At 47.5% G+C, this 27,671-nt stretch overlaps 1 protein-coding gene across 1 annotated transcript in view; it reads right to left on the bottom strand.

Annotated features, from left to right (window-relative positions):
* Nucleotides 1–12,825: 12,825 nt before the first annotated feature.
* LOC144819788 (trypsin inhibitor ClTI-1-like) overlaps nucleotides 12,826–27,671 on the bottom strand; it is a 748,451-nt gene continuing 733,605 nt past the window's right edge. The window contains exon 4 of the mRNA XM_078677535.1: nucleotides 12,826–13,253. Within this exon, the coding sequence (XP_078533661.1) occupies nucleotides 13,208–13,253 (46 nt within the window). The 3' untranslated portion in view covers nucleotides 12,826–13,207. The remainder of the gene's footprint in view (nucleotides 13,254–27,671) is intronic.

The raw sequence follows: 27,671 nt of genomic DNA, 5'->3' as shown, positions 1-27,671 counted from the left end.
TAATTCGGGTTTGTCTTCATTAGAGCCGTATACAGATACAATTGTATATCGTCCTCCAGCTGTTTCCCCTTCTACCATAGCCCATCTCCCTCCCTCATCTTCCTTCTTTTTCTTTACCTGAATAATTCCTTTTTTTGCAAAAATAGCCACTCCTTTTGTTTTTGAATCTTGCTGTGTACATGCTAAGACTTCGTAACCAAGCTGATCCATAAGATATTTATCCTTTCCCCTCACATGCGTCTCCTGAAGGCATATAACATCCAATTTCAGTAATCTACACATAGCCGCAAGTTTCTGTCTTTTCCCACCATCGTTTAAACCGCAAATATTAATAGCAGCAAACCTTAACGCCATCTAATCTTAAAAGTTGAGCTATCAGACATCATCCTTTTAAAATTTACTACCACTTGTTTACTCCTACACATCTTCTTACCTTGTGCTGTACATGACCTTAATTCTTCTCCGCCCCTGCCCCACCCCCCCCTCCCCCACCCCCCAGTCAACCACCCCCCCTTACTTACCCCCCCCTGCTACAGGCAAATAGGTCAATCTTGACCTATGTGTGACTGCTCACTGCTGTAGTGTCGCCTCCTTCTCCTACCCAACTTACCCAAATATTACCATATTCAATACTTTCCTCAGTACTGTAGTATGGATCTTATGCTGGTTCAGTATCCCTGCTCTTCTTGCTCTTTTGATTCTCCGTAATTTCTGCAAGATACTCGCCTGCCTTTATTTCTGAGTAGAACATTCTGATACGACCCCCTGTAATAACTTTCAGCTTTTCTGGAAACATCAGGTATGCTTCGGAGCCCTGGCGCTGAAATGGAGTAATTAACTGCCTGAGTTTCCATCTCCTTTCTACGGTCGTATGGCAGAAATCCGGCCTAGCAACGAATGTAAACCCTTCAACTGTCTTCTTTTTATCTGGTCTGGCAGTTTCCATAACTTCCTGCCTGGCCAAGAAGTTACCAAAAAAAACTAGCATTGCCCTTGGTAAGACATCTTGACCGGCGCCTCTTATTTTCTTCTGCGTCAGTGGGAATCTGTGTGCTCTCTGAACTTCTAATTCCCATTGCCACTGAGCCTCTGGGTATGCGCCTTTCAACAGTTTAATCACAAACCCCCTTGGGTCCTTCCCTTCCACTCCTTCCTCCAAACCGAGAAGTCTCAAATTGTTCCGCCGCTGGCGATTCTCGAAATCCTCCATCTTCCACTGTAAATCTTCGATCACCTTCCCTTGCTCCATTCTAGAAGACTGCCAGTCTGTGACTTCATCCTCCAATCTACCAGTTCTCTCTTCCACCTGCACCACTCTTTCTTCCACCTCTTCATATTTTTTATTAATTTTCCTAATACTCGCTTGTATTTTTTTAGTGTCTTGTCTGGCTCTCCTGCTTTCTAATCTAGCCTCTGTGTGCATTTGCTTTAACATAGCAAACATTCCATCTAGAGTTGCTTGAGGCGATGATTCGGTGGTATCTTGAGGGGCATTGTCTGGGTGGTTATCAGGTGATTCGCCTAGGCCATGTTCCTGATATATTTTAGAAGTGCTGCCATAATCCCAAAGCAGTTTCCTGTTCGTGCTTGATGCTGATCTATCTATGTCTCTGTCTCGTCTTATCATGGTTCTCCTTTTCTTCCTCTGTGTTTCTTTGCTTCTGGGTTCGGTAGAGTGGGACCCCTCTGATTCTGACCCTAACGAAAGATCTGTAGTAGTAGTACCCTCCTCCTCTGAGCCCAGTAAGGAGGAATCAGACCCTTCAGTCACAGAGTAAAATTTTTCCACTTCAGGGGAGCGTACTCTCCTTCCTTTGTCCCCTTTAGGCCCCCTTGATGTACGACTTTCAACACTTCTCATGCTCCCCCAGTTAGATTGGATTAGTGTATTACTGTCCCCAGGGGTGGGAGCGAGGTTTACCTGCATCAAAGCCTCTAGCATTTGGGCATTATTGAAGTTTACCGGGTCTTCTGTCTCCTCCAGCTGTCCGCTGTTCAGCTTGCCGGTACCGCTCTCCAAAGCTGTGGCTGCATCTGTGTCTTTGCCTGCCTTCTCGGTGTTCTCCCCTCCTAGCGCGGCTCCGGCGTGAGGCATGCATGATTGGAGCTCCTGTTGCTTAGCAACCGCCGTGCTTGCGTCCTCGCGGTCGGTGAAGGCTGTATCCGCGTTTGTCTCCGTGTTTGTGTCTGCAGTGGTTTCGGAAATCAAAATCACCGGCTGAACTTTGCCCGCAAAAGCCTCCGTGACGGTAGATTGTCTTAGATCTTTGCAGGGTACAGGTACAGTGATCGCGTGCTTCAACGTTCCGCTGTCTGACTGTGGGCGCCTCTGCCTCTGCTGTTGCTGTCCTTTCATTCCAGGGGTTCCCGCCTGCGTCAATGCCTTAGTTTCCACTTTTTCTTTCTCTTTGGTAACTTTGTCTGGCTTCTCTCCTTTCTTGAACTGACTCTTTTGGGCGGCAGTATTCGCCACAGCGGCTCGTTTATTCATTGTTGTATTTGTTGTTTTCGGTATCGCTCCAGTGCGCTGTGCCATCTCTATAATTGTGCTGATACCTTGAATGTACACTTTCCTCCAGCGCTCTCCAAAATAGAAAAGTAAAGCTGCCAGGGCCTTCTGTATCACCCCAGTGTTTCCTGCATCACTGGTCTTGGTTGTTCCTTGAAGAATCAGCATATCCTTATCCAGCTCCCAGCTGCATGTTCCATAGGTCAGGAGAAGGAGTAGGTGCGACTGCACTCTACATCAGCATAGCGGCCATCTTGCCCCCCACCTATCTCTTTTTCCGCCAATTTCTTATGGTCGTCTTTCAGTAGGAAGAGGCTCGTTGACATCATGTCGATTCTGGCTTCTAGCGCCTCTCTAGAGGCTCTTATTTCTGTCAGGATAAGGTCCAGCTTCGCATCCTGCGCACTCAGCTCGGTTGGAGGGATTATATCTTCGGTTGTGGATGCTATATGGTCATCCGATCCAGTGGATCGCACCGCTCCGTTGGTGACCGGGTCCGGCTGTCGAAGTCTGTTTCGGCCCATTGCGGCCTTCAGCTTTCACCTCACGGGCTACCTCCGGGCATCAACCACCGACCTTTCCGGGGGCACTTGACTATTGTGGAGGGCAGTCGTATTTCTACAAGGGGCCTGGCACGCCGTGGGTGCGGTCAAATGACGTGTCCGCCACTGGTGGGATCCACCATGTGTTCGCCCGATCCGATCCCGACCTGCTGTGGACCTGGGAATGCGAGACCGTGACTACTACTGTAGTACCTGAAAGTTATCTATCAGGACGTGTGTCCCGCTTTATAGCGAGTCCCAGTTGTTGTTCTCCGCTGCCTCCACTGTCAGTATAATAGCCCGATGTTCCAGTATAATGTGCCCTAGATCCACCTTCACAGTTTCGGCCGTGTCACACAGGCGGTGTGCGCCAGTGGCCCATGGCGCAGTATAGTCCCCCTTACATCGTAGCAACCAGTGTGTCTCCGGGCCGTACTGGGCCTCCGCAGTCTGTTTTCTGGTGCACCTTCTTCTGTTAGGGGCCCCACTCACCACCCGGCTCCACAATCTGTGTCCACTCTGACCTGGGGCATCGGCGGCGGTGCACTCGTCGGTCTCCTCGGCGCCCCCGCGCTACGCTTGCCTTCTGCGCCCTCCGCGCTCAGCCTCCATCTCAGCCAGCTTGAGGATCCCGTTCCTGACCCTCTCTGTAGTGGGCTCCTCTATGCCAGGGGGGGGGAGAACACCTGCTCCGCCTCTCTTTGGGTCTCTGGGCCAGTATGGACTGTCACGGGGCCTCCCTCTGTTTGGTCGTGCGCATTGCGGTACTTATCAGCCACTCGAGGCCTCCTTTCGCCCCCGACCCCGTGGTGAGCCGGGCCTCCCCCGCTAATTTGCCATGTTCAGGATGTGTCCGGCGGGCCGTTCACTCCGACTCCCAGCTAACCTTGTATTGGTGTCTTGAGGCCGACCCCGCAGGGCTCCGGTGCAGTGTCCGCCAATCTCGGGTCTTGCGGAGGCACCGGGGCGGCTGGCGCCACCATTCTCCTTCAGCGGGCCTGTTCGCGCCTTTTGCAATGGCCGTTCATGCGCCGCGGTCCCTTCTCCGCTTTTCTGGGAGCCGGCCGCAGGTACCTCTGCCGTCGGCCCCGTCCACTCAGCAGGAGGAGCGTTAGGATGTGGGCAGTGGTCCGGTGTCGGCCCCCGGCGTCTACCCCACAACACACGGCTGTACCCGATCAGTCGCGCAGTCAGGCAGCCGCTTCCGGTCCGATGCAGCAGTACTGTGCGTCGCGGCTTTCCTTCGCGTCCTAGGCCTCTCCGCGTCTCCGGGGGCAAACCGCTCTTCAGTAGGACCCAGGTGCTCTCACGGACCTCTCGCTCCGTCACCAGCCTCGTTGTGTCTCAGAGGTACCGAGGGTGGGATTTCAAGCCAGAATCAGGATAACTGTCAGTATTTTTAGGGGTTTGTCGGACGGAGCTCACTTAGCCCGCGTCTGACATGCTCGGCTGCTAGCCACGCCCCCGTCCTTGGTCTTATCCAAGTAGAATTTTAACACCCTTCTGACATCCAGGGAATGAAGAGACCTTTCCACTGGAGTGGAAGGATTTTGGAAAAACTTAGGTAAAGTTATAGTCTGATTGACATGGAAATCAGAAATCACCTTTGGAAGGAACTTAGGGTGAGTACACATCACAACCTTAGCAGCATGAAATACAGTATAAGGTTCTTGGCAACACAATGCCTGAATTTCACTCACCCTGCGGGCCGATGTAATGGCCAAAAGGAAGGCCGCCTTCCATGAAAAGTGCTGCAGAGAAGCCTTATTAGGTTCAAACGGCTCCTTCATCAACCTGGACAGCACCACATTCAGCTCCCATGATGGCGAAGGACGCCGAACAGGAGGAAACACTTTCTTCAATCCTTCCAAAAAATCTTTAATCACAGGGATCTGGAAGAAGGAGGTCTGTGAAGGGCATTTCCTATACGCAGTTAATGCTGCTAGGTGAACCATAATAGAATGAAAATTAAGGCCAGACTGAGCTAAATGCAAAAGGTATGGAAGAATGACATCTTCCTTGCAGGTTGTCGGATCATAGTTCTTGGAAGTGCACCAGATGCAGAACCTCTTCCACTTGTAGGCATAGGAAGTCCTAGTGGAAGGTCTCTTAGTCTCCTTAAGTATAGTCATGCAATCATCAGGAAGATTCAGGTGTCCATATTGCACTATCTCAGGAGCCATGCCGTTAAACTCAACGATGAGAGGTTGGGGTGCACCATCTGCCCCCGAACTTCGTGAGAAGGTCTGGCCGACATGGCAGCCGCATGTGGGGTAGGAGAGACAGGTGAAGCAGGTCCGTGAACCACCACTGTCGGGGCCACTCTGGAGCAATGAGGATCATCCGTGCTCTGGACGGAGACAGCTTGATGAGTACCGCCGGAATCAGGGGAATGGGCGGAAAAGCGTACAGAAAGCTGTTCCACCAGCTGATCCATAGAGCGTTCCCCAGAGTCCCCGGTTGGTAATACCTGGAGACTAAGTCTCGGCATTTTCTGTTTTCGGCGGTGGCGAACAGATCTACATCCGGAGTGCCCCACCTGTCGAAGATGTTTCCTAGCACTTTGTCGTTTAGAACCCACTCGTGGTTTTCTTGCACCAGCCTGCAGAGTGCGTCCGCCTGAGCATTCTGCACACCTGGCAGATAGGTAGCCGTTATTGTCAGTCCTCTGGCTAGCAGCCAGTGCCAGATCGCCTTCGCTTCTTGTGACAGTGTGCGTGATCTCGAGCCCCCCTGCTTGTTGAGGTAATATATTGTGGTCGTATTGTCCGTCTGTACAAGCAAGGAGTTGGTCTGGAAGGACGGATGAAAGGCCTTCAGTGCCAAATGCACAGCTCTGAGTTCCAGGAAATTGATGTGATACGTGGATTCCGCTGGGGACCATGTTTCCTGGATCTGTAGATGGTCTGAATGCGCTCCCCAACCGTGGAGAGAAGCATCTGTGACGATAGTCTGAATAGGAATGTCCTTGTGGAATGGAACCCCTTTGAGGAGATTCTCTGCGGAGCAACACCATCTCAGGGACTGTTGAGCGTGGAGGGACAGCCGGATCCTGTCGTCCCAGCTCCCCCGCTTCTGGTCCCACTGATCCTCCAGACATTCCTGCAATGGCCTCATGTGGAGGCGCGCGTGCGGCGTGAGGAAGATGCAAAAGGCCATCGACCCCAGTAGAGAAGACACTGTCCTCACTGTCGTAGATGGAACAGCCATGAGAGCCTGAGCCTTCCAAAGGATCGATAAGAGTCACTCCTCCGAAGGAGACACGCTTGCTGAAAGAGTATCGATGGAGGCTCCCAAGTACTGTAGGCACTGGACAGGAGTTGGAACAGACTTGGACATGTTTATGCGCAACCCCAGCTGGCTCAACAGAACGGCCGTCCTGTTGAAGTGCAATTGCGCTTCCTAGAAGGTGGAAGCTTTGATCAACCAGTCGTCCAGGTACGGGTAGACAAACACCTTGTTCTTTCTCAGGTGAGCTGCCAACACTGCCATGCGCTTTGAAAAGGTCCTGGGTGCAGACTTCAGTCCAAACGGTTGTACGGTGTACTGATAGTGATTTGTGCCGACCAGAAATAGCAGGAACTTCCGATGATTCCGTGCAATGGGCACATGGAAGTACGCATATTGCAGATCTATTGCGCAAAGCCAGTCTCCACTTTGCAGCTGAGGATAAATCTGGTGCAGAGACAGCATGCAAAACTTCTCCCTGCGAATCCATTTGTTTGCTTGTCGCAAATCCAGAATGGGCCTGAACTTGTTCTTGTTCTTCTTGCGCACCAGGAAGAACCGAGAGTAAAGACCCTTTCCCCTTTGAGACAAAGGGACGTCTTCTATCGCCCTTTTTCTTAACAGGGTATCGGCCTCCCCTTGGAGCTCGCACAGCTGAAACTGCGAGCAAACCGCTGGAATCGCTGGAGGAGGGCTGATGAAACAAAGACTGTATCCATTGCAAACAATATTCAGCACCCACTTGTCCTGAGTAATTTTTCTCCACTCTGCCAAGTAATTCTGTATGCTTCCCCCTACCGGAGCGGGTAACGGAAGATGGGGAAGTAACACCTCAGGGCTTAGACCCGGCCGGGCCCTTGTTCGCCGAGGAGGAGTGCTGTCCGCCTCTGCCCCTCTGACGCTTCTGGAATGGCTGCCGCTGGTACTGATTCTGTTGTTGCTGTTGACCAGCTTGACGACCCTACCCTCGTCTTTGAGAACCATGCAGCCTCTAGAACGGACGGAAGGACTTCTTCTGCTCTTCTGGTTTCTCCAAACCAACGGCTTTAAGTATCTCTACCTCTGCCTTCATGTGGGCCATCTCCTCGTCCGCATGTGACCCAAAGAGAGTCGAGCCAAAGAATGGTAAATTAGCGACTCTGTTGCGCCTCCGGTTTGAGAGATGTAAGGCGCAACCAGGAATGTCGTCGTAAGTTGATGCCATGGCAGTAACCATGAGCCGCCAGGAGAGAGGCGTCCGCCGCAAAGCTGATGACCTGATTGGAGACCATCATACCCTCATTCAAAATCTCCTGGAAATCTTCTCTCCTGTCCCTCGGGAGTAGCTCCAGGAATTGCTGCAGGGACTCCCACAAGGAGCGGTCATAGCGACCCAAGAGCACCGAGGCACTCGCCGCTTTCATGGAGGTGGCCGCCGTCCTGCAGACTTTTGGTCCAGCTGAGTCCATCTGACGGCTTTCCTTATCTGGAGGCACCGTAGAAAAAGGGGCAGTAGCATGCTGCTTCTTGGCCGCAGTTACGATAACAGAATCCGGTACCGGATCTGATCTCAGGAACGCCAGATCGGAAACCGGGGGCCTGTGCTTTTTCTGCAGCCGGGACGGAGCTGACTTCACTGAGGCCGGAGTCAGAAAAAGCTCCATAGCCGGTTCCTCCAGTCCTGGGCACCAAGGGCAACAAGGGGCGAGACAAATGCCGCTTGTGTAAGGTACCGTCAAAGTGATCCCCAACTTTGCTGCCCCTCTCTAGGCACCTCCTGAAATGTTACGATGTCATCCACCGATGACACCCTCGTATGGGGGAATCCGACAAGGTGGGAGAATATCTCCGGCCACTTATAGAGTCCGTATGACGGGACCATGACCTATCCCTCCGATGACGATGACTGGACCGTGTCAAAGACCGATGGTCATTCCGTGATCAATGTCTCCCTCTGGACCGTGATCTAGACCTCCTAGGCCTCTGGCAATCCACTGGCCTTACAGGAGGCAGGAGCTGCGGAGGCAGAACCAGAGTCCTAGGCTGTGGAGGCCTCGTAGGCGGTGACGGAAGGTGCGGCAGAGATGGAGGAGACAGCTGTGGAGGCAGAGGAGGAGGCGGAAAAGTTGGAGGAGGAGGCAAGGGAGGTAGCGGAGGAAGCTTCCTCGGAGGCAATGGTGGAGGCAATGGTGGAGGCGTAGGCGTCCTTGGCCTAGAAGGCGAATAGATCCTAGAATATTCGGATTCCAAAGACCTGACCACTCTCCTCTTCTTCTGCGCAGGTCTTGACGAGGATGCTCTGGATGCAGACCTCTTTTTGGCCGAGTGCCGGCGCCGCCGCGACCAGGGACTTGTAGATGCAGAAGATAGGCTGACTACTGAGGCAGAGGACACCGTCCTGGCCCTAGAACGCCTCCTCGACGTCGACTTTTCCTTCCTCGACGTCGATCTCTTCGCCTTTCTGCTTCTCGACGTCGATCGTCTAGACGTCGATGAACTCCTCGACATCGACTCTCTTCTCTTCGACGTCGTCTTGTCTTTTCTTGACGTAGAACGTCGAGTCGACCTCGATGGCGAACGGCGGTGTCACCTCGACGGCGAGCGCCGGTGCCTCCTGGACTCATCTCGATGTCGATGATGTGTCGACACCGGTGAAGTCCTCGACGTCGACCTCGTCCGAGGTCTCGACGTCCTTCCCCTCGACGTCGACGACGCTTCGACCCAGAGCCCTGGGTCGGCGGGGAACAGATAGTGTTCATGCCTTTCGACACCGACGTCAAAGTCATCGACGTCGACCGGGACCAGTGCCTTTTCTGGGCCTTTTCTAGACTGGGGATCCCCCCAGAGGCCGAAGCACGGGCAGAGGACGATGACTGAGTCCCTCCATGCCCAGACCCACCTGGTTCCTGATGTCTCCTCTGTGCCTTGGAGATGAATCTTCTCCCTGTCACGCAGGGTCCTCCTGGAGAAAGATTGACAAATCTCACAGGCTTCAGGGACATGGGAGGAAGGGAGACAGAGTATGCATACTCTGTGGGGGTCAGATTTAGCCTTCTTCCTGGCACACTCAGGGCACTTGTCGAATAAAGCTGGCATATTCGACAGAAAGAGTGGGCAAAACTGGCTAAAAAACACTGCAAAAGGAAGAGGAAGACCCCAGACGTCGAGTGAAACACTCAAAACACTTGAAAAGTGCCAAAAATGGAAGAAATACCCAAAACGGGAGAGCTCAATGCTCGAGGGTCCTGCTAGCAGGAGCCGGAAAAAAGAACTGAAAGTAAAAGGACTTTGGCTGTGCATCCCTACTACAGAACTCCAGTTCTGTAGTAGGGGTATCTCTGTTATAGTCATAAGCGCCCGCCCTCCTCCCCGGTGGAGAAAATGGGACTGTAATGTATGCTACAGGCCTTGCTTTATACACCTTCAAAAAGAACTGAAAGTAAAAAGACTTTGGCTGTGCATCCTGGGATACCGAGGTTCTCTGGAGAGTTCCTTAAAGGCACGGTATCCCTTTTCCAGACACATAATGGCAGCCTATGGGGGCTTGTCTGTCCAACCCTTCCTCTCTATCATTTCAAGGATTTTGGTGAAGGGGAGTTTTCTCTATGAGGTCAACTTGGTAAAAATGTGTAACATCTGACCTTGTTGGCTATCCTTTTCACTGTTTAGATGAAGTGGTGGCCTTTGTAGCCTTGGAAGTGTTAGGCTGCATTATTTGTCTTGATTTTCTCTTAAGTGTCTATGCAGGACTGCAAAGAAGACAGCGTAAGAGATTATTTTTGATTGCTCCGGGGTCCACGCACATGGGCGGGACTATTCACTAGATTATGACTATAACAGAGATACCCCTACTACAGAACTGGAGTTACAGGTAAGAAACTACTCTTTCTTTTTGTCACTGTAAAATGAATGTCAGCACAGGTTGACAAGGCCTGGTCATTTCTACTCAAACCTGGTTGATAAATTAAAAACATTTATTTTCATTCTATTAAGGTTCACCTCGCAGCATTAACTGCTTATAGGAAATGCCCTTCACAGACATCCTTCTTCCAGATCCCTGTGATTAAAGATTTATTGGAAGGATTGAAGAAAGTGTTTCCTCCTGTTCGGCGTCCTTCGCCATCATGGGAGCTGAATGTGGTGCTGTCCAGGTTGACGAGGAGCCTTTTGATCCTATCCATAAGGCTTCTCTGCAGCACTTGTCATGGAAGGCGGCCTTCCTTGTGGCCATTACATCGGCCCGAAGGGTGAGTGAAATTCAGGCATTGTGTTGCCAAGAACCTTATACTGTATTTCATGCTGCTAAGGTTGTGATGCGTACTCACCATAAGTTCCTTCCAAAGGTGATTTCTGATTTCCATGTCAATCAGACTATAACTTTACCTACGTTTTTCCAAAATCCTTCCACTCCAGCGGAAAGGTCTCTTCATTCCCTGGATGTCAGAAGGGTGTTGAAATTCTACTTGGATAAGACCAAGGACATTCGTAGGTCAGACGAATTGTTTGTCAATTATGGGTCGGTCAGGACTGGTCTTGCCACCTCGAAACAGTCCATTTCTAGATGGATTGTGTCCTGCATCCAATTATGTTATCAGAAGGCTAACAAGACCGTAAATGTAAATGTATTTCGATTTATATAGCGCACTAATCACCCAGGGGTCTCAAGGCGCTTGCTTAGGGAACCCGTCCTGGTATTCCCCTGTGAGATACCCCGGCAGGGTTTTCACAAGGTGAAAGTCAGGCATCCCGCCGCGAGGGGCCATAGTGGAGATTAAGCAAGCTATTGCCCAGAGTCGCAGAGTGTGACCCCGTGAGTCAAGTAGGCACCGGAGCGAGAATTGTCGAGTCCGTGGAATTTTTGAGCCCGAGACCCGCCGCGGCGGGGAATCGAACCCTGGTCCACGGCTGATCTCAGCTTCCGGGTCTGCCGCCTCTAACCACTGAGCCACCGTAGGGGGTAAGCCTAAGGCTCATTCTGCCAGAGGCAAAGCAGCTACAACAGCTTTGCTTCGTAATGTTCCCATTGCAGAGATCTGCAGGGCTGCCACTTGGAAGTCGGTCCATAGCTTTGCTAAGCATTACTGTCTGGACTCTGATGCCAGAGCAGATGCTCAGGTTGGGCAGGCTTCATTGAGAAATCTGTTTGCACAATAGAGGTGTTGTTTGTTTTTTCTCCACCTCCGGGTTGGTTTTTTGGGATGGGCTTGCCATTCCATTCACTAGATTAGGACTATACACAGAGATCCCTTACTACAAAAGGAGTAGTTTCTTACCTGTAACTCCAGTTCTGTAGTAGGGGTATCTCTGTTATAGTCATAAGTGCCCGCCCTCCTCGCCGGTGGAGAAAATCGGACTGTAATGTATGCTACAGGCCTTGCTTTATACACCTTCAAAAAGAACTGAGAGTAAAAGGACTTTGGCTGTGCATCCTGGGATACCGAGGGTTTCTGGAGAGTTCCTTAAAGGCACGGTATCCCTTTTCCAGACACATAATGGCAGCCTTCGGGGCTTGTCTGTCCAACCCTTCCTCTCTATCATTTCAAGGATTTTGGTGAAGGGGAGTTTTCTCTATGAGGGAAACTTGGTAAAAATGTGTAAAATCTGACATTGTTGGCTATCCTTTTAACTGTTTGGATGAAGTGGTGGCCTTTGTAGCCTTGGAAGTGTTAGGCTGCATTATTTGTCTTGATTTTCTCTTAAGTGTCTATGCATTACTGCAAAGAAGACAGTTTAAGAGATTATTTTTGTTTGCTCCGGGGTCCACGCACATGGGCGGGACTATTCACTAGATTATGACTATACAAAGACATCCCCTACTACAGAACTGTGCTTTTATATTACATGAACAAATTTTCTTAGTGAATGTTTCTCTTCTGTGTGTTTCTATTTCAGGAAATAGGCGAAATAGAATACATTTTACAGTTTGTCAAGCTGAAATATAATAATATGTTCCTCCAGAAGGAAGCCATGCTCAGACTGTTTCTGTATTTGGAACAAATTCAAGGTTCTTTACATGAGTATGCTCTAAGAATAATTCATCAGGCTTACTGTCTGTTGTTTTTATTTGCTGCTTAAATGTCATGTAATTTCCAACACTTTCTATGTGTGCCTTATTATAATTATGCATGAAAGTTGATGTCCCTAAATGTTTCTTATTTGATGTATCTTAATTTCTTGAAAATCATAATTTCTTAAAAAGATTTGATCATTAAACGTGTTGACACACGTATACATGTATCAGCCTCAAAATAATAACTTCCTTAAAATAAGGGTTTTGTATATTTAATGTAACATGTTCATTGGCTAAACGTACATGTGATTAGTTTTCGCGGGGCATAACGACTAAACAAGCTTGGTCTATCCTTCTGCTGAACTCTGAGCCTCCATAAGTGGGAGGACAGACTGCTGATGAAATGTAGTAGTTTACCTCGTAGATGTCTGTAAACACGAGAGCCCTCCGAAAAAGTATGTTGCGCATCATGCACGTTTCTATCATTACTAGCTATAATATTTCATATTGACTCCATACTTGAAACATTCCTTTGTTCAAAAAGTCTCTGGAAAGCCTTCTGGTGTAAGCTTTCTTTGTTTATAGCATTTAAACAACGTTATTAGACATTAACAGAAACCAAAAATCAAAAAGTATCATCAGGAACGGTAATTAATTTCACAGAATGTATGAGAAATGCACATTGGAAAGAAACTACTTGCACTTTAAACTAGTCAAAACAGTAAGCTAAAATGTATCAATAACCAGCAGTGAACAATCTGCATACAGTAACACATTACTGCCCCTCTTAACTACCCCAGTTAAAGTCAGCTCACATTAAAAAGAAAAAAGGGACATCAATTACTCAAGAACTATTATTTGGTCAGCAGTAAACATGGTGCGCCTGCAATATTTAATATTCCAGAAAGGGTTGCTTCATGGATCTTGCTTTCTCTGAAATTAGCAGTTTCCTTGCTTTTCAATCTGAAGATCCTTATTTGTGTTCCTAGGGAAAAATGGTGGAAGATATCACAAAAAAATTCCACAAACTTACAAGTTATAACATTCTTCTATTATATGTAGCACCATCATCAACTTTTTACTGAGTGTCTAAAGCATACAAAACACACATTCAAACCTGGTTTTCTTTAGCTATGTCAAGATGGAAGCAACCGAAATATGCTTTAAAACCTATAAAACGAATTAGGCAGAGGATATTCTTTTTTTTTAGCAAATCATAAAGAGCCTGAACAAGGAACTTGCGGCCAGATATACTCCACAACTTCTTTGTGGTTGCAAAATCACAGGGGTTGCGACCACAAAATGGCTTAATACTTTAAAAAAGAATCAATGTTTGAGGTGGAAAATGGATTTTCCGACCCATTCCTCATCACAATTAGGAAGGGACATGCAACTCGGAATAGTATGTATCAACGAATTGCGAGTGCAAATACCGACTCCACAGAGGAAGTGTTAAAAGATTGACAAAAGGAACAATTGATGGACGGAATTCACCCCCAGTCACAAGGATCTGGGTTTAATCCATCATTCTTTTTCTCACCACACCACCCCAGATTGGACCCAGCCATATGCAAATCAGTCTTGACCCTGTTCCTTGTGAGAACAGTCCAGCCCGAACTGCCAAGCCAGGTCATCCCTGGACCGGAAACAAGCATCCTGGTACCGGTTTCAGGACATCACCCTTCATCAGCCAGGCTAGCTTGAATCCAGTGGTGTAGTGAGCATGGGACCCAAGTCTGGGCATACCCTTCACACTTAGGGTGATCTTTGCAAATGAAACAACTGATGGACAGAATGCTGGAAAATGCAGACATTCACCCCCAGTCACAAGGATCTGAGTTTAATCCATCATTCTTTTGCTCACCACACCACCCCGGTCCTAGGGTGCTTGTTTCCAGTCCAGGGAAGACCTGGCCTGGCAGTTCAACTGGACTGTTCTTTTTTCTTGTTTTTTTTGCATTTGTCACCACGAGTGGGACGGGTATGCCCAGACGTGGGTCCTATGCTCTCCATACCACTGGAGTCAAGCTATCCTGGCTGATGAGGGGTGAAACCCTGAAACCGGTCCTAGGATGCTTGTTTCCAGTCCAGGGAGGACATGGTCTGGCAGTTCGGGCTGGACTGTTCCGATTGGGCGCAGGGTCAAGACTGATTTGCATATGTCTGGGTCCAAACTGGAATGGCATGGTGAGCAAAATACGATGGATTAGGCCCAGATCTCTGTACTGGGGTGAACGTATGACATTGTTCTGCATTCTGTCCATCAATTGTTCTTTTAACAGATGACAAAGCAGAAGCTGCCCCTGTTGGACAGAATCTCCTTTAGGAATTATGTTGGGTGACCTTAAGGGAAATAGGCAGACTTCTACAAGGGCTGCTTTTTTAAAAATAAAATGCTTCCCATTTGGGAAAGCGAACATATTAATGGTACTCCTGTTATGGCTGAAGTGTATATACTGAAGCAGAAAGAAATCTATTTTGTATATAGTGCTTTGTTCCCTGTCTGTAGTCACGCTTTAGGTAAAAGACAATGGAGTTGAATGTTGCCCATAGCAACTTGCAGTGGCTGAAAGTATTGTCAAAAATTCCACTATCATCTTTCTGCCTTACTCAATGCCATGCTGTGAGTGCAACAGGTAACCCTAGATGTGTGCTTCTCACCAATTTTGCCATAAGACTCGAGCTACACTTCACTGACAAGGCCTAAGGAGGCCGATCCCATATAGAGGGCGACTGACTTGGAAGTTTGGGCTTCACTGTTCCTGCTTGAGCAGGGCGAAGGATGATTTGCATAAAGCTTGTCTCTTTCTGCAGTGGCGTAGTGGGCTCCAGGTAATAGTGGACCTGACCTGCTTCAAGCCTTCGAGTGTGGCTGAAGATATTATTCTTAGCTGCAGAAAGTGATTAAGTCAGACACATGACCCTATGGATCCCAAAAGCTGAAAGTTATGAACCGCACCTGTCCTGCTTTCATTGGGTAATAGATTAGCATTTACTTACCTGTAAAACCAAATACGTAGACCCTGAGTGCACTGGCAATAGTTTGTAGTGCATGGAGTAGTGGGTGTAATAAAGTAATTTCTCTTTTCAGAACGTCAAGGCACTGGCTGGACATTCATATATTGAGTGATATTATGATTGTTGAGTTCAGAGAGTCTAAACCCACACCATTCCCCCGTGTAAACTTGAACTACTCGCCTTATTACCTTGTGAGTCAAAAACTAAAGGGAGGAACATTGGGGCATATTATCAAGGGGGTTTATCTCCGCTTTTTTGGCTTTAAAAGCCAAGAAAGCGGAGATAAAATTATCTCCCTATTACCTAGCTGTCGCTAACACCAGTTAGCGACAGCTAGTAGGAGATAGCGACCATCTTGGGCCCCACTTTGCATGTCAGTGATATTTATCACTAATGACATGCAAAGTGGGCGTGCCAAGATGTTAGCGACTGGAAACAGTCGCTAACATTGCTATCTCCTATTACCAACTTTTGGAGATATTCGTGCTAAACGCGAATATTTACAAAAACTAACACCTGCCCTGAGCAGTTCTTAGCCATGTTATCCAACGGGAGGTGGATAACATGGCTAAGAGCATTAGCTCGGTAATGCATGAATATCGCTGACTTTTCAGCGATATTCATGCATTGCGGCCGTTTTTTATCGCATTTGCGATAAACCTTGATAATAGCAAGGTTTATCTGCGATAATTTCTGACAATGCTTAGCGTTAAAAAATTCGTTGCTAAGCATCGTTAGCGATAAATATCGCTTAACGTTGGTAATATGCCCCATTGTGCTCCTATAACAGTATCCATAGTAGGCCAGATCCTGAAATATCTGAGATAAACTGGCTCAACCATCATCATTGAAGCCCGGTCACACCTGTGTATCACAGGACCTCCAAACCGGCTGGATAGATTATTTGCCAGTTCCACAGAAGTCCCAAGCCCTGGGCATCTACTACACTGGACAGCTACTAGGCCTGCCTCCTGCCATTGGACTGCAGCATCCAAAATCTACAGTGCCATAATCACTGGAAAACAGCAATTGTGTATTATAACTCAAGTGTCAGCAGAGGCAGGGCCGATACAACAAAGTATGATGCACTGTGGATTCCCTACTCCTTAGGAGCCTGCCACGTACAAAAGTAATGACATGACAAGGTATAGTGTGCTGGTGTGCACTGCATTGTGAAGGAAAAAAGTAAACCTGCAGAGCCTTTGTAGTGTGCTTCTTGCCTGCCCCGAGCGGTGATCGCATTATATTTTGGTTTGACTGTCGCCAGGCTGCCACCAGAGACACCGCTCCTCTATTCCCGTGAGTAGTGACTGCTGTGGGTAAGGATATGTTGCCACATGCTAGTTTATCTGGTAGAAGTTGAACTTTCGTTCATGGGTGCAGGCATAGGTACATGCTCTTTGGCACATTGTCATGTCCTGTGATCCTATATGCACACAAAAAGAGCTACCCGAGATTTTTTTATTTCACTAATTATGCATCCCTCACAGCTCTACTCAACATGATGTCCGATGTTGAACATACACAAAAGTGTGGTGGGTTGTCTTCACACAGAACCAGGTGTCAGGCTTCATCAGAGGACAACCCACACTCTCCAAAAACTAGGTTTGATGGAGAGCAGGCCTTAATCTGGATTCAGGGAGGGACTTCTAACTATTGACCTTTGATCCAAGTGTAATAAAACCAATGTGACATCCTAAAAACCTTTTTATTCGCTAGACATGACACTTGGTATTAAAATCAGTTGTGGGGATAGGGGGAATTAGTACCCCATTACCACTTCACTGTCGACATGTGAGTCTGTGGCATTCTTCAGGACAGAAAAACGGGATCCCAGTGGGGCAACCATACATTGGTCTTGCTACTGAAAAACAAAGAGTGACCAGTGACTATCTCTTATATATTTAGCCCATATGTACCTGAAAGTAAATGAAAACACTGGTAAGATTTTCATAATATGTGGATAAAGGGATACACTGTAATTCATAGATAACCATAAATATGCAACATTCGCATGCTCAGTGTTATTTGGCACCACAAGTGAGGTAAAAAAACAATCATCACTCTTAATTGTTAGACCAGCTCACAATCTTACCCCACTGTTGGGTCTTCAGGGCCCCATGAAGGGAGTGCTCACGAACCCCTGTAGTCTCACTCTAAAGGTAGTAAATGGGAGGAAGTTCAGTATCGTTTCAATATGATATATTCTCCACAGCCACATCTTTCTAATAAGGATGGCGACCCCTGTGGATCCCAAGGAAAATCCTGCGTGAGCGAAGGTTGTGTAAGTGCCTTTCCCAAGAAAAGCCCAGTGGGTGGAAAAAAGTAAACCTGCAGAGCCTTTGTAGTGTGCTTCTTGCCTGCCCCGAGTGGTGATCACATTATATTTTGGTTTGACTGTCGCCAGGCTGCCACCAGAGACACCGCACTGAGACACCAGCAAGAGAGCAAGCTGGTTCACCCCAGAACTCCTAGCATCAAAGCGCACTTGCCGGAAATTAGAGAACAAATGGCACATCGAAAAGACGCCGGACAGCCGTGCTGCCCACAAAGAAACCATCCGAAACCACCACCACCTCATCAGGACCGCCAAAAGGACCTCCTTCAAAGACTGCCTCGACAACAACGCACACAACGGAAAGGAGCTCTTCAACAGCGTGAAGGAACTCTCCAACCCCAGCGCCGACATTCCACCATCGCAAGCCCTGTGCGACTCACTCGCTACCTTCTTTCACCGCAAGATCACCAACATCCATGACAGCTTCAACCCCCGGACGACCCCTACAGGCCTTTTCACGCCAGACCCACCGCAACCCATCGACCATGACTCCCTTACAACCTGGGCCAACGTGAGCATCAAGGACACAATCAAGACCATGGGCACAATCCACTCCGGTTCCCCGTCCGACCCTCTTCCACACCACATCTTCAACAAAGCCGGCAGCTCCATCGCACCCCACCTGCGCAACGTCATCAACCTCTCCTTCGAGACGGCTACCTTCCCTGAGAGCTGGAAGCACGCCGAGATCAACGCCCTACTGAAGAAACCCAAGGCGGATCCGCGTGACCTCAAGAACTTCCGGCCCATCTCCCTGCTTCCGTTCCAAGCAAAGGTCATCGGGAAGATAGTTAACATCCAGCTCACCCGTCACCTCGAAGACAACAGCATCCTGGACCCCTCCCAATCAGGATTCCGCAACAACCACAGCACCGAGACCGCCCTCATCGCCGCCACAGACGAAATCAGGATCATGCTAGACAACGGCGAGACGGCGGCCCTCATCCTCCTGGACCTCTCACCGCCTTCAACACCGTCTGCCACCGCACACTACGCACGCGCCTCAACGACGCAGGGATCCGTGACAAGGCCCTGGACTGGACCACCTCCTGCCTCTCCGGCAGAACTCAGAGAGTCCGCCTCCCCCTGTTCCGGTCCGAGGCCTCCGAGATCATCTGCGGTGTCCCACAGGGATCCTCCCTCAGCCCGACGCTGTTCAACGTCTACATGGCACCACTCGCACGCATCGCCCGACAGCACTACCTCAACATAATCTCCTACGCCGACGACACGCAGCTGGTCCTCTCCCTCACCAAGGACCCCCTCACCGCCAAATCCAACCTCCACCAGGGAATGAAGGCTGTCGCTGACTGGATGGAGGAAAGCCGACTTAAGCTGTACTCAGACAAGACGGAGATCCTCATCCTTGGGCCCAACCCCTCAGCATGGACCGACTCCTGGTGGTCCGCATCACTGGGGACACCCCCGGCCCCTACCAACCACGCACGCAACCTGGGAGTCATCCTCGACTCGAAACTCACCATGATCAAACAAGTCAACGCAGTCTCCTCTACCTGCTTCAACACCCTCTGCATGCTCCGCAAAATCTACAGATGGATCCCGACAGACACGCGGAACACAGTCACTCAGGCCCTAGTCAGCAGCAGACTCGACTACGGAAACACCCTCTATGCCGGAACCCCGACCAAGCTCATCAACAGACTGCAAAGAATCCAGAACGCCTCTGCACGCCTGATCCTCGACGTCCCGTGCCACGACCACATCACCCCCCACCTGAAGAACCTGCACTGGCTCCCTGTCGACAGAAGAATCTCCTTCAAACTCCTGATCCACGCACACAAGGCACTCCACAAAACCGGCCCAGCCTACCTCAACAGTCGAATCTCCTTCTACGTACCCAACAGGAAACTCCGCTCCGTTGACCACGCCCTGGCCACGGTCCCGTGCATCCATAGAACCACGTCCGGAGGCAGGTCCTTCACCCACTGCGCCGCCAAGACCTGGAACACCCTCCGCCTCAACCTACGACGAACCAAAGACCTGCTGACCTTCAGGAGACAACTCAAGACCTCGTTTTTCGCCTAGTAGAAGCAGCACCCTTGAAACCCTTGCGGGTAAGTAGTGTGCTTTACAAATTAACTGATTGATTGATTGGGTACTGCGGAGGTGAGTTTCCTGGAGAAGGACTATATCACGCTTCAATCTCTTGAGATATTGGTCCACCAATCCCCTCTTAATTTTGTGGCCAAGAACACTGATGTTCCATGTCATTATGGTACATTCTCCCTCACCCTGCGCATGTGGAGATGTCTCTGCCATGTCTTGTGTGTGTGTACCTGAAATGTGGGTTTATTTCTAAGCTCATAGATTCAATGTCTCTTCATTCCATTTAAAACCATAAACTGACCCCTGTATCTTCTTCAGGCCATTGCCCCCTTCCTCCAACCCCTCCCTCCCCACTCTCTCCCACTGCCCACACTCTTTCCCTAAACTATCAACATGACAGCTGTGTCGTAGGGTAAGTTTGAGAGGTCTGTATCCTCCCTCCCTTCACCCTATCAATGAACTATCAAAATGATAGGGGGTGGTGCCTTAGAACACAAAGGCTGGGCCCCTGCTAGGTGTAGTATCTTTAGTCTCAAAAGGCACCTGGTGCTGTCTTACTGTCTTTTGGGCTATGATGGGCCCATGCCTCTCCTCCTTCTTTGCTTCTTTAGTGCGTTGCTTGTAGGGGAGTTTCTCTGGCAGCAGTGTCTGAGCTTGGCTCCTCTAGTCTGGCAGTCTTTTGCAGAAGTGGTTGGTCGCTATCTGCTTCTGGTGAGGGTTCCCGTTCTGACAGATCTGGGGTAGCTTGTCTGTTTGGTTGACCCTTGGGGCACTTCTTCCCAGTCTTTGTCTGTATTTGTCCATTGTCTGTATCTGAGGTGCAGGCCCGCTCCTCTGGGTTCCGATCTGGTCTTAGGGGAGTGTCCCGGCTTGGTTTGTTCGCCCAGCCAAATCGGCGCTTCCATATCAGGTGTTTGTGGTCAGGGCCCGATAACTAGCAGCGGGTGTAAAATAGGGGTCCCCACCAATTGGTTTTTATTCTTCAGGGGCGGACGTTCCTCTATCCAGTAAAATGCCTTCTCTGGCATGTGGAAGAAGAATGATTTGCTCTGGAAGATGACCTTGAGTTTTGCTGGGAAGAGCAGCATGCTTGGATGTGAAGGTTTTGTAGTTTTTCTTTTACGGAGTTAAAGGTTCTCCTTAGCTTCTGGACTTCCCAGGAGTAGCCTGGAAACACCATTAATTTGGGTTTAGCGAGGCAGAACTCCCTAGTGTGCCTCATCACGTGGAGTATCAAGTCCCCCATTTTGATAGTTTAGGAAGGGGGCCATTAGAGGCCATGGGGGTGGCCCTGTCGGGGTTTTAGAGCTGGGCATCCTGTGGGTACGTTCAATTACGAAGCATGACAAGAACTGTGCCTACAGGAGAGAGTCTTTGAGGCACTTGTATAGAAAAGCACCTAAATCTGATCCCTCAATTTCCTCTGGGAAGCCTATGAAACGTAGATTATTTCTGCATGTGCGATTTTCTGCATCATCTACCTTCCAGGAGATCTCCCTCATGGAGGCTGTGAAATTTGTAACTTGTTTATGTAGGGTATGTGTTACATCCTCGACCTCTGATATTCTCTGTTCTGCCAGTGCTACTTTTTTGGATACATTGCGTAGGTCATGTTTATTAGAATTAGATCTGAGTGGACTTCTGCTATCCTTGCTTTCAGTACTTCTCTGGATGACCGTATCACCAGTAGGAGGGTCACATTGTCTGGCATGAGTATGCTTTCGCTCGCCGCCCGGGGGGGTGGGGCGCAACTTTGTATATCTGTCCATTTTCCCCTGTTTCTGGGCTTGGGCTCCTTGTCTATGGCCATTGGGGGTAGTTATGTGCAAATGTCACTTTGTGTTGGTTGTGCCTCTGAGCCCCGACCGGCTGGGAACCTAGTCCTTGGCTATTGTCTGCCTACATGACCATGGATTTGTTTGGGTGCATGGAGTGGCCCAACGCTCTTGTTAGTTGCTTGATAGGTACCCAGGGGCTTCTCCTGATTTAGGTTTTTTATTTGGCTTTTATGGTGGGTAAGATTCGCTGCCCCTGCCTGAATAGCCTCTGTTGTCTAGGGGGTGTTTCTCTTTTCCATGTTGCAGACCAATTCCCTGGTCTCTACTTCCCAGGTGAGGTTTTAAAGTCAAAGACTCTTGGTGTGTCAGATGTCCTGCTGTGGGTCTCTGATAGGGACCCCCTTTTGCCCACCTGCATCTCTGGGAGTATGTGACTCAGGTCTCCAAGTCCCTCCCGGGGTCAGTCTTGTACTCTTCGCTTGACTTCTGTGCCGTATCGCTGACCCCTTTGGTGCCTTAGTGTAGTGGAGCTGCCATATCTGGGGTGTTTTCCCTGTGTTTTCCCTGTGTCCCAGTTGTGTTGAAGCTGTCTCTCTGGGTCTTTCTGTCTGTATCTGGGCCCAACCTCTTGATGGCCACCAGGCCTGGTGTATTGGCTCTGCAGTTTTGTTTCCTGGGCCCCCTGTCGTGGGCCATGATTGGTGCTTGTCAGAGACTCGGTCACGTATGAGAGGGTTGGTCTGAGTTCCCTACTCATGGGTTTCCTGATCTCCTCAGATGCAGAAGTTTCTTTACAGGCCTCTTCTGTGGGGATACCGGTTGCCCTTCCCTCCGGGTTCGTCTGGCTCCTCTTGGGCCCTATGTCCGTTCTTTGAGGCTACTCTGCAGCTGTGTCTCTGGGTGTTTCCAGCCTCTCCGGGCTTTCGGGAAGTTGCACGGTTTCTATTACCAGCACAGGCCCAGGCAGGTTCTTTAGGTCACCAGAGTGTCCGGCACTCCTCCACCCCCAGGTGCCCCTCGTGGGTGCTGTGGGCTTCTTCACTTCTCCACGGCATGAACCAAGCACAGGCACCGATTTTCGGGGGTCCCTCAGAGTTGGGTTAGTGTTCCCATCTTGGTTTCAGTCATATCTTCTCCTTTGTTTGTTGTGATTTGCTTTCAGCCCCAACCCGGATGGGTCGTTGTTGAAGCCACGTGTGACCCAGGATTGCGGTATTCGTGGACTGGTGCCATATCTGCACCTTCTGTGGAAGTGTTCTTCTTCTGGTGTGTTGAGGCATTTTTCGGGGACTCTCTCACTCCTATGTCCCATGTTAGGCCGCACAGCCCCTGTCGCCTGTGTGGGCCCATGGTTGCAGTTCCCCGTTTCTTTATACTGGCTAAGTGTCAATTCCAGTGTTGTGGGGGTTTGCCTGGTTGGTGGTGGTGTTCGTTTCTGAGGTCCTCCTGGCAGTCTCGGGTGGGCTGCTTGGGTGTTAGATCCCCCAGCTTACCTCTCTAGCGTGGGTGGGATCTGTAATGGGACGCTCCCCTATTAGAACGCAGTCTCTGGTTTGAGAGTACTCTCAGTGAAATTTAGGTTTCTCTTCCATGTCTCTGCATTTTATTCGTCTTGTAGCCTTTGGAGTGGTTGCCACTACACTCATGCACCGGATTTGTGTGTGGATGGCACTGGGAAGGCAGGATTGGGAACAGAATCGTTATTGGGTCATTGGAGGCTCCGACAGATGCGTCTATTCGGCCATGTTGCTAGCCACGCCACCGACTACTAGTAAAATAAAACATATAGGGGTCCATTAGGATCCGCCCGCCATCCCATTGCAAAACGGGACAGCCCGCCATAGGTGCGGCGGTCCCGCCTTGACAATTAGGATGCGCTCGCCACAGTGGCGGGCGCAACCTGTATTTTTACCATTGCGGCGGGCGGTGCAGAAAGCGCCGCCCGCCGCAATGGTAAAAATGCACGTTGTGCATTTCAAAGCACAACATGACAGGCACCGCTCGGTGCCTGCCATGTTGCACTTTGAAATGCGGAGGGGGTACCATTGGTACCCCCCATGTGCACCCCCCACCCTCCGGACTCCCAGGGGGCCCGCAACGGGCCCCTTCAGGGAGTATCCGCATGCCTTTTCGTGGCGGCATTGCCTCCTCGGAAAGGCATTGGAAAATGCCCATCATAATATGGCTGGCGGTGTCTGATATTATTCCTTTTCCGCCCCGGCCGCAAGGCGACCGGGGCGGAAAAGGGGCAGACGGTCTTTCCGTCCGCCGAGGTCCCCCCGCCATACTAATATGGCGGGGGGAAACGAGTGTGGATGTCGGGCGGATTGCCCCCGCAAGACTGGCGGGGGCAATCCGCCCGACATCATAATGGGCCCCATAGTTTGTGAGTACCTAAGAAATTGTAAACTTACACAAAAGTCTAAGTTTACCTTTGTGAATTAGGCCAATTGTGCACAACTCCATGTTTTCTATGCAACCCCTCTACCTCGTGCAAGCATACCTGCATCCCATTGTCAGAGAGTAAAGACTTGGGATAACCTCGTCTTTGTAACACATCTCCCAACAATTTTACATCCTTGGAACTGATATCCCACTTAACCTTCAACCACGTATTAGAGTATAGATCAAGATGAACAATAAGATAAGGAAGGTAAGGTGTTGCATGTTTTCCCAGTTATAAGACCAAGCAAATCTATGGCAATTTTCTCAAACTGGGCCTCAGGCAATGCACAGGGTCAGACTGATTTGCATATAGCCATGTCTGAAATGGGGTGGCTGAGTGGGCTAAAGAATGGTGATGGATTAAACCCAGATCAGTTGACTGGGGGTGAGTGTTTGATTTACTCAAACGCTCCGTCCATCATCCCCTTTTGTATCGCTTTGTTCGCCCTAAGTGTGGCAGGGTATGCTCAGACGTGAGTCCCTTGCTCACTTGGCCACTGGATTCAAGATAGCCTGGCTGATGAGGATTATGAATCCGAAACCGGTCCCAGGATGCTTGTTTCCGGTCCATGAAAGACATGGCTTGGTAGTTCGGGCTGGACTGTTCCCATGAGGCACAGGGTCAGACTGATTTGCATATAGCCATGTCTGAAATGGGGTGGCTGAGTGGGCTAAAGAATGGTGATGGATTAAACCCAGATCAGTTGACTGGGGGTGAGTGTTTGATTTGCTCAAACGCTCCGTCCATCATCCCCTTTTGTATCGCAATGTTCTTTACTGCCTTGGTGTTTTATATGTCTTTAGAACGAATCTATGACATAATATCGACAGACAGAATATCTACATACAAAAATATCGACACAAAAATATCGAAATCAAAAATATTGAAGTTATATCTACATAATGGTAAGTACAAAAATATCGAAAAAATAATATTGTTGTACAAAAATATTGACATTAAAAATATCGTTTTTTTAAATGTATTAATAATAATTTAAAATTAATTTAAAAATACATATAATTTTACAAATATTAAATAAAAACATTAAAACATATTAAAAAAATTATAACTAATACCTATACATTTAAAATAAATTAGAAATTCTACATATCCATTTATAAATATACTTACTCCACATATTACAACAGTAGAAAAAGCGTTGGATAGCGTAAGGGTTTAAATTACTATTCCCACTCCAGAGGATGCAACAGTAGGGAAAGCGTTGGATAGCGTAGGGATTTAAATTACTATTCCCACTCCAGAGGGTGCAACAGTAGGGAAAGCGTTGGATAGCGTAGTGGTTTAAATTACTATTCCCACTCCAGAGAGTGCAACAGTAGGGAAAGCGTTGGATAGCGTAGGGGTTTAAATTACTATTCCCACTCCAGACGGTGCAACAGTAGGGAAAGCGTTGGATAGCATAGGGGTAAAAATTACTATTCCCACTCCAGAGGGTGCAACAGTAGGGAAAGCGTTGGATAGCGTAGGGGTTTAAATTACTATTCCCACTCCAGAGGGTGCAACAGTAGGGAAAGCGTTGGATAGCGTAGGGGTAAAAATTACTATTCCCACTCCAGAGAGTGCAACAGTAGGGAAAGCGTTGGATAGCGTAGGGGTAAAAATTACTATTCCCACTCCAGAGGGTGCAACAGTAGGGAAAGCGTTGGATAGCGTAGGGGTGAAAAGTACTATTCCCACTCCAGAGAGTGCAACAGTAGGGAAAACGTTGGATAGCGTAGGGGTTTAAATTACTATTCCCACTCCAGAGGGTGCAACAGTAGGGAAAGCGTTGGATAGCGTAGGGATAAAAATTACTATTCCCACTCCAGAGAGTACAACAGTAGAGAAAGCGTTGGATAGCGTAGGGGTAAAAATTACTATTCCCACTCCAGAGGATGCAACAGTAGAGAAAGCGTTGGATAGCGTAGCGGTAAAAATTACTATTCCCACTCCAGAGGGTGCAACAGTAGGGAAAGCGTTGGATAGCGTAGAGATAAAAATTACTATTCCCACTCCAGAGGGTGCAACAGTAGGGAAAACGTTGGATAGCGTAGGGGTTAAAATTACTATTCCCACTCCAGAGGGTGCAACAGTAGGGAAAGCGTTGGATAGCGTAGGGGTAAAAATTACTATTCCCACTCCAGAGGGTGCAACAGTAGGGAAAGTGTTGGATAGCGTAGGGGTAAAAATTACTATTCCCACTCCAGAGGGTGCAACAGTAGGGAAAGCGTTGGATAGCGTAGGGGTAAAAATTACTATTCCCACTCCAGAGGGTGCAAAAGTAGGGAAAGCGTTGGATTGCGTAGGGTTTAAATTACTTCCCACACTACTCCCCCTGTAACACACAAAACATTATAAAAAATACACAATTAATAAAAGTTTCAATTAATCAATTAATAACAATAAATATTATTACATTAATGTAAGTATAAATGAACTAATTAACACTTATTAATTACCAATTAATTAACAATAAATACCAATAAATAAATACAATCTTTTTAATTAATTACATGTAATTATATAACACCCTACTCCCCTATAAACACATAACCCACCATACATAAATAAATCAAATCATTTAATCACTTAATAATTATTAATTACCAATTAATTATTAATTAACAATATCAAAAAATTATACATTAAAAATATTAACACATTAACTCTAATTTAATTTACTACTTAATATTAATTAATTACAAATTAAATATTAATTAACAATAACACTAAATTAAATATATTAGCACAATACATCTAATTAATGTAATTAACTAATTAATATTAATTAATTACCAATTAATTATTAATTAACAATAACAATAAATTAAATATCTTACTACATTAAATCTAATTAATTTAATTAACGAATTAATATTAATTAATTACCAATTAATTATTAATTAACAATAACACTAAATTACATATATTAGCACATTAAATCTAATTATTGTAATTAACTAATTAGTCTTAATTAATTACCAATTAATTATTAATTACAATTATTTAAAAATATATTAATTAATTAATTATTATTAAATTACTTCCCACCCTATTCCCCTATAAACCCACAACCCGCTCTAATACTAAAACGCAAAATGTTAACAAAATTACTAATTTTCAAACATACATTTCTAAACATATTTAGCAAACATATAAACAACATAATAAAATACATAACACTAAACAACAAAATTTCGATATTACTAACATACATACCTTAATATCGATATTCTGTATATCGATATTATGGCACATCGATATACTATACCATCGATATTAAAACATCGATATTATTGTATATCGATATTTTAATTTCGATATTTTGTCTGACTACCCTGTAGAACGGTATACAGTCAAAATATCGAGTTAAAATTATAGAATTGCATTAATATCGAGTAAAAAATATAGAATGGCCTAAATATCGAATGGACAGAATATAGACAACAAAAATATCGAATGTAATGGACAAAATATCGAATGGACAGAATATAGACAACAAAAATATCGATATGTGGTAAGTAAGTTAATATCGATTTACATAAATATAGAAAGTCAAAATATCGAAGTATATAATATAGATGTTAAATATATCGATTTTTTAATAATATCGAATTTTTTAAAGTTGTTTTTTATGTTAGTATATGTGTGAAAAGTGTATATTTCTTTTATAATTTATTTTAAGTAATGAATATTATGGTATTTAATTTTTGCGTAATTTGATTCTGTAGCGGGTTGTGGGTTTATAGGGGAATA

This window comes from Lissotriton helveticus, chromosome 2_1 (genome assembly GCF_964261635.1).
Source record: "Lissotriton helveticus chromosome 2_1, aLisHel1.1, whole genome shotgun sequence".
In the NCBI taxonomy this organism is placed as follows: domain Eukaryota; kingdom Metazoa; phylum Chordata; class Amphibia; order Caudata; family Salamandridae; genus Lissotriton; species Lissotriton helveticus.
Note: the sequence above shows the minus strand (reverse complement) of the source record. Positions and strands in the feature narration are given on the sequence as shown.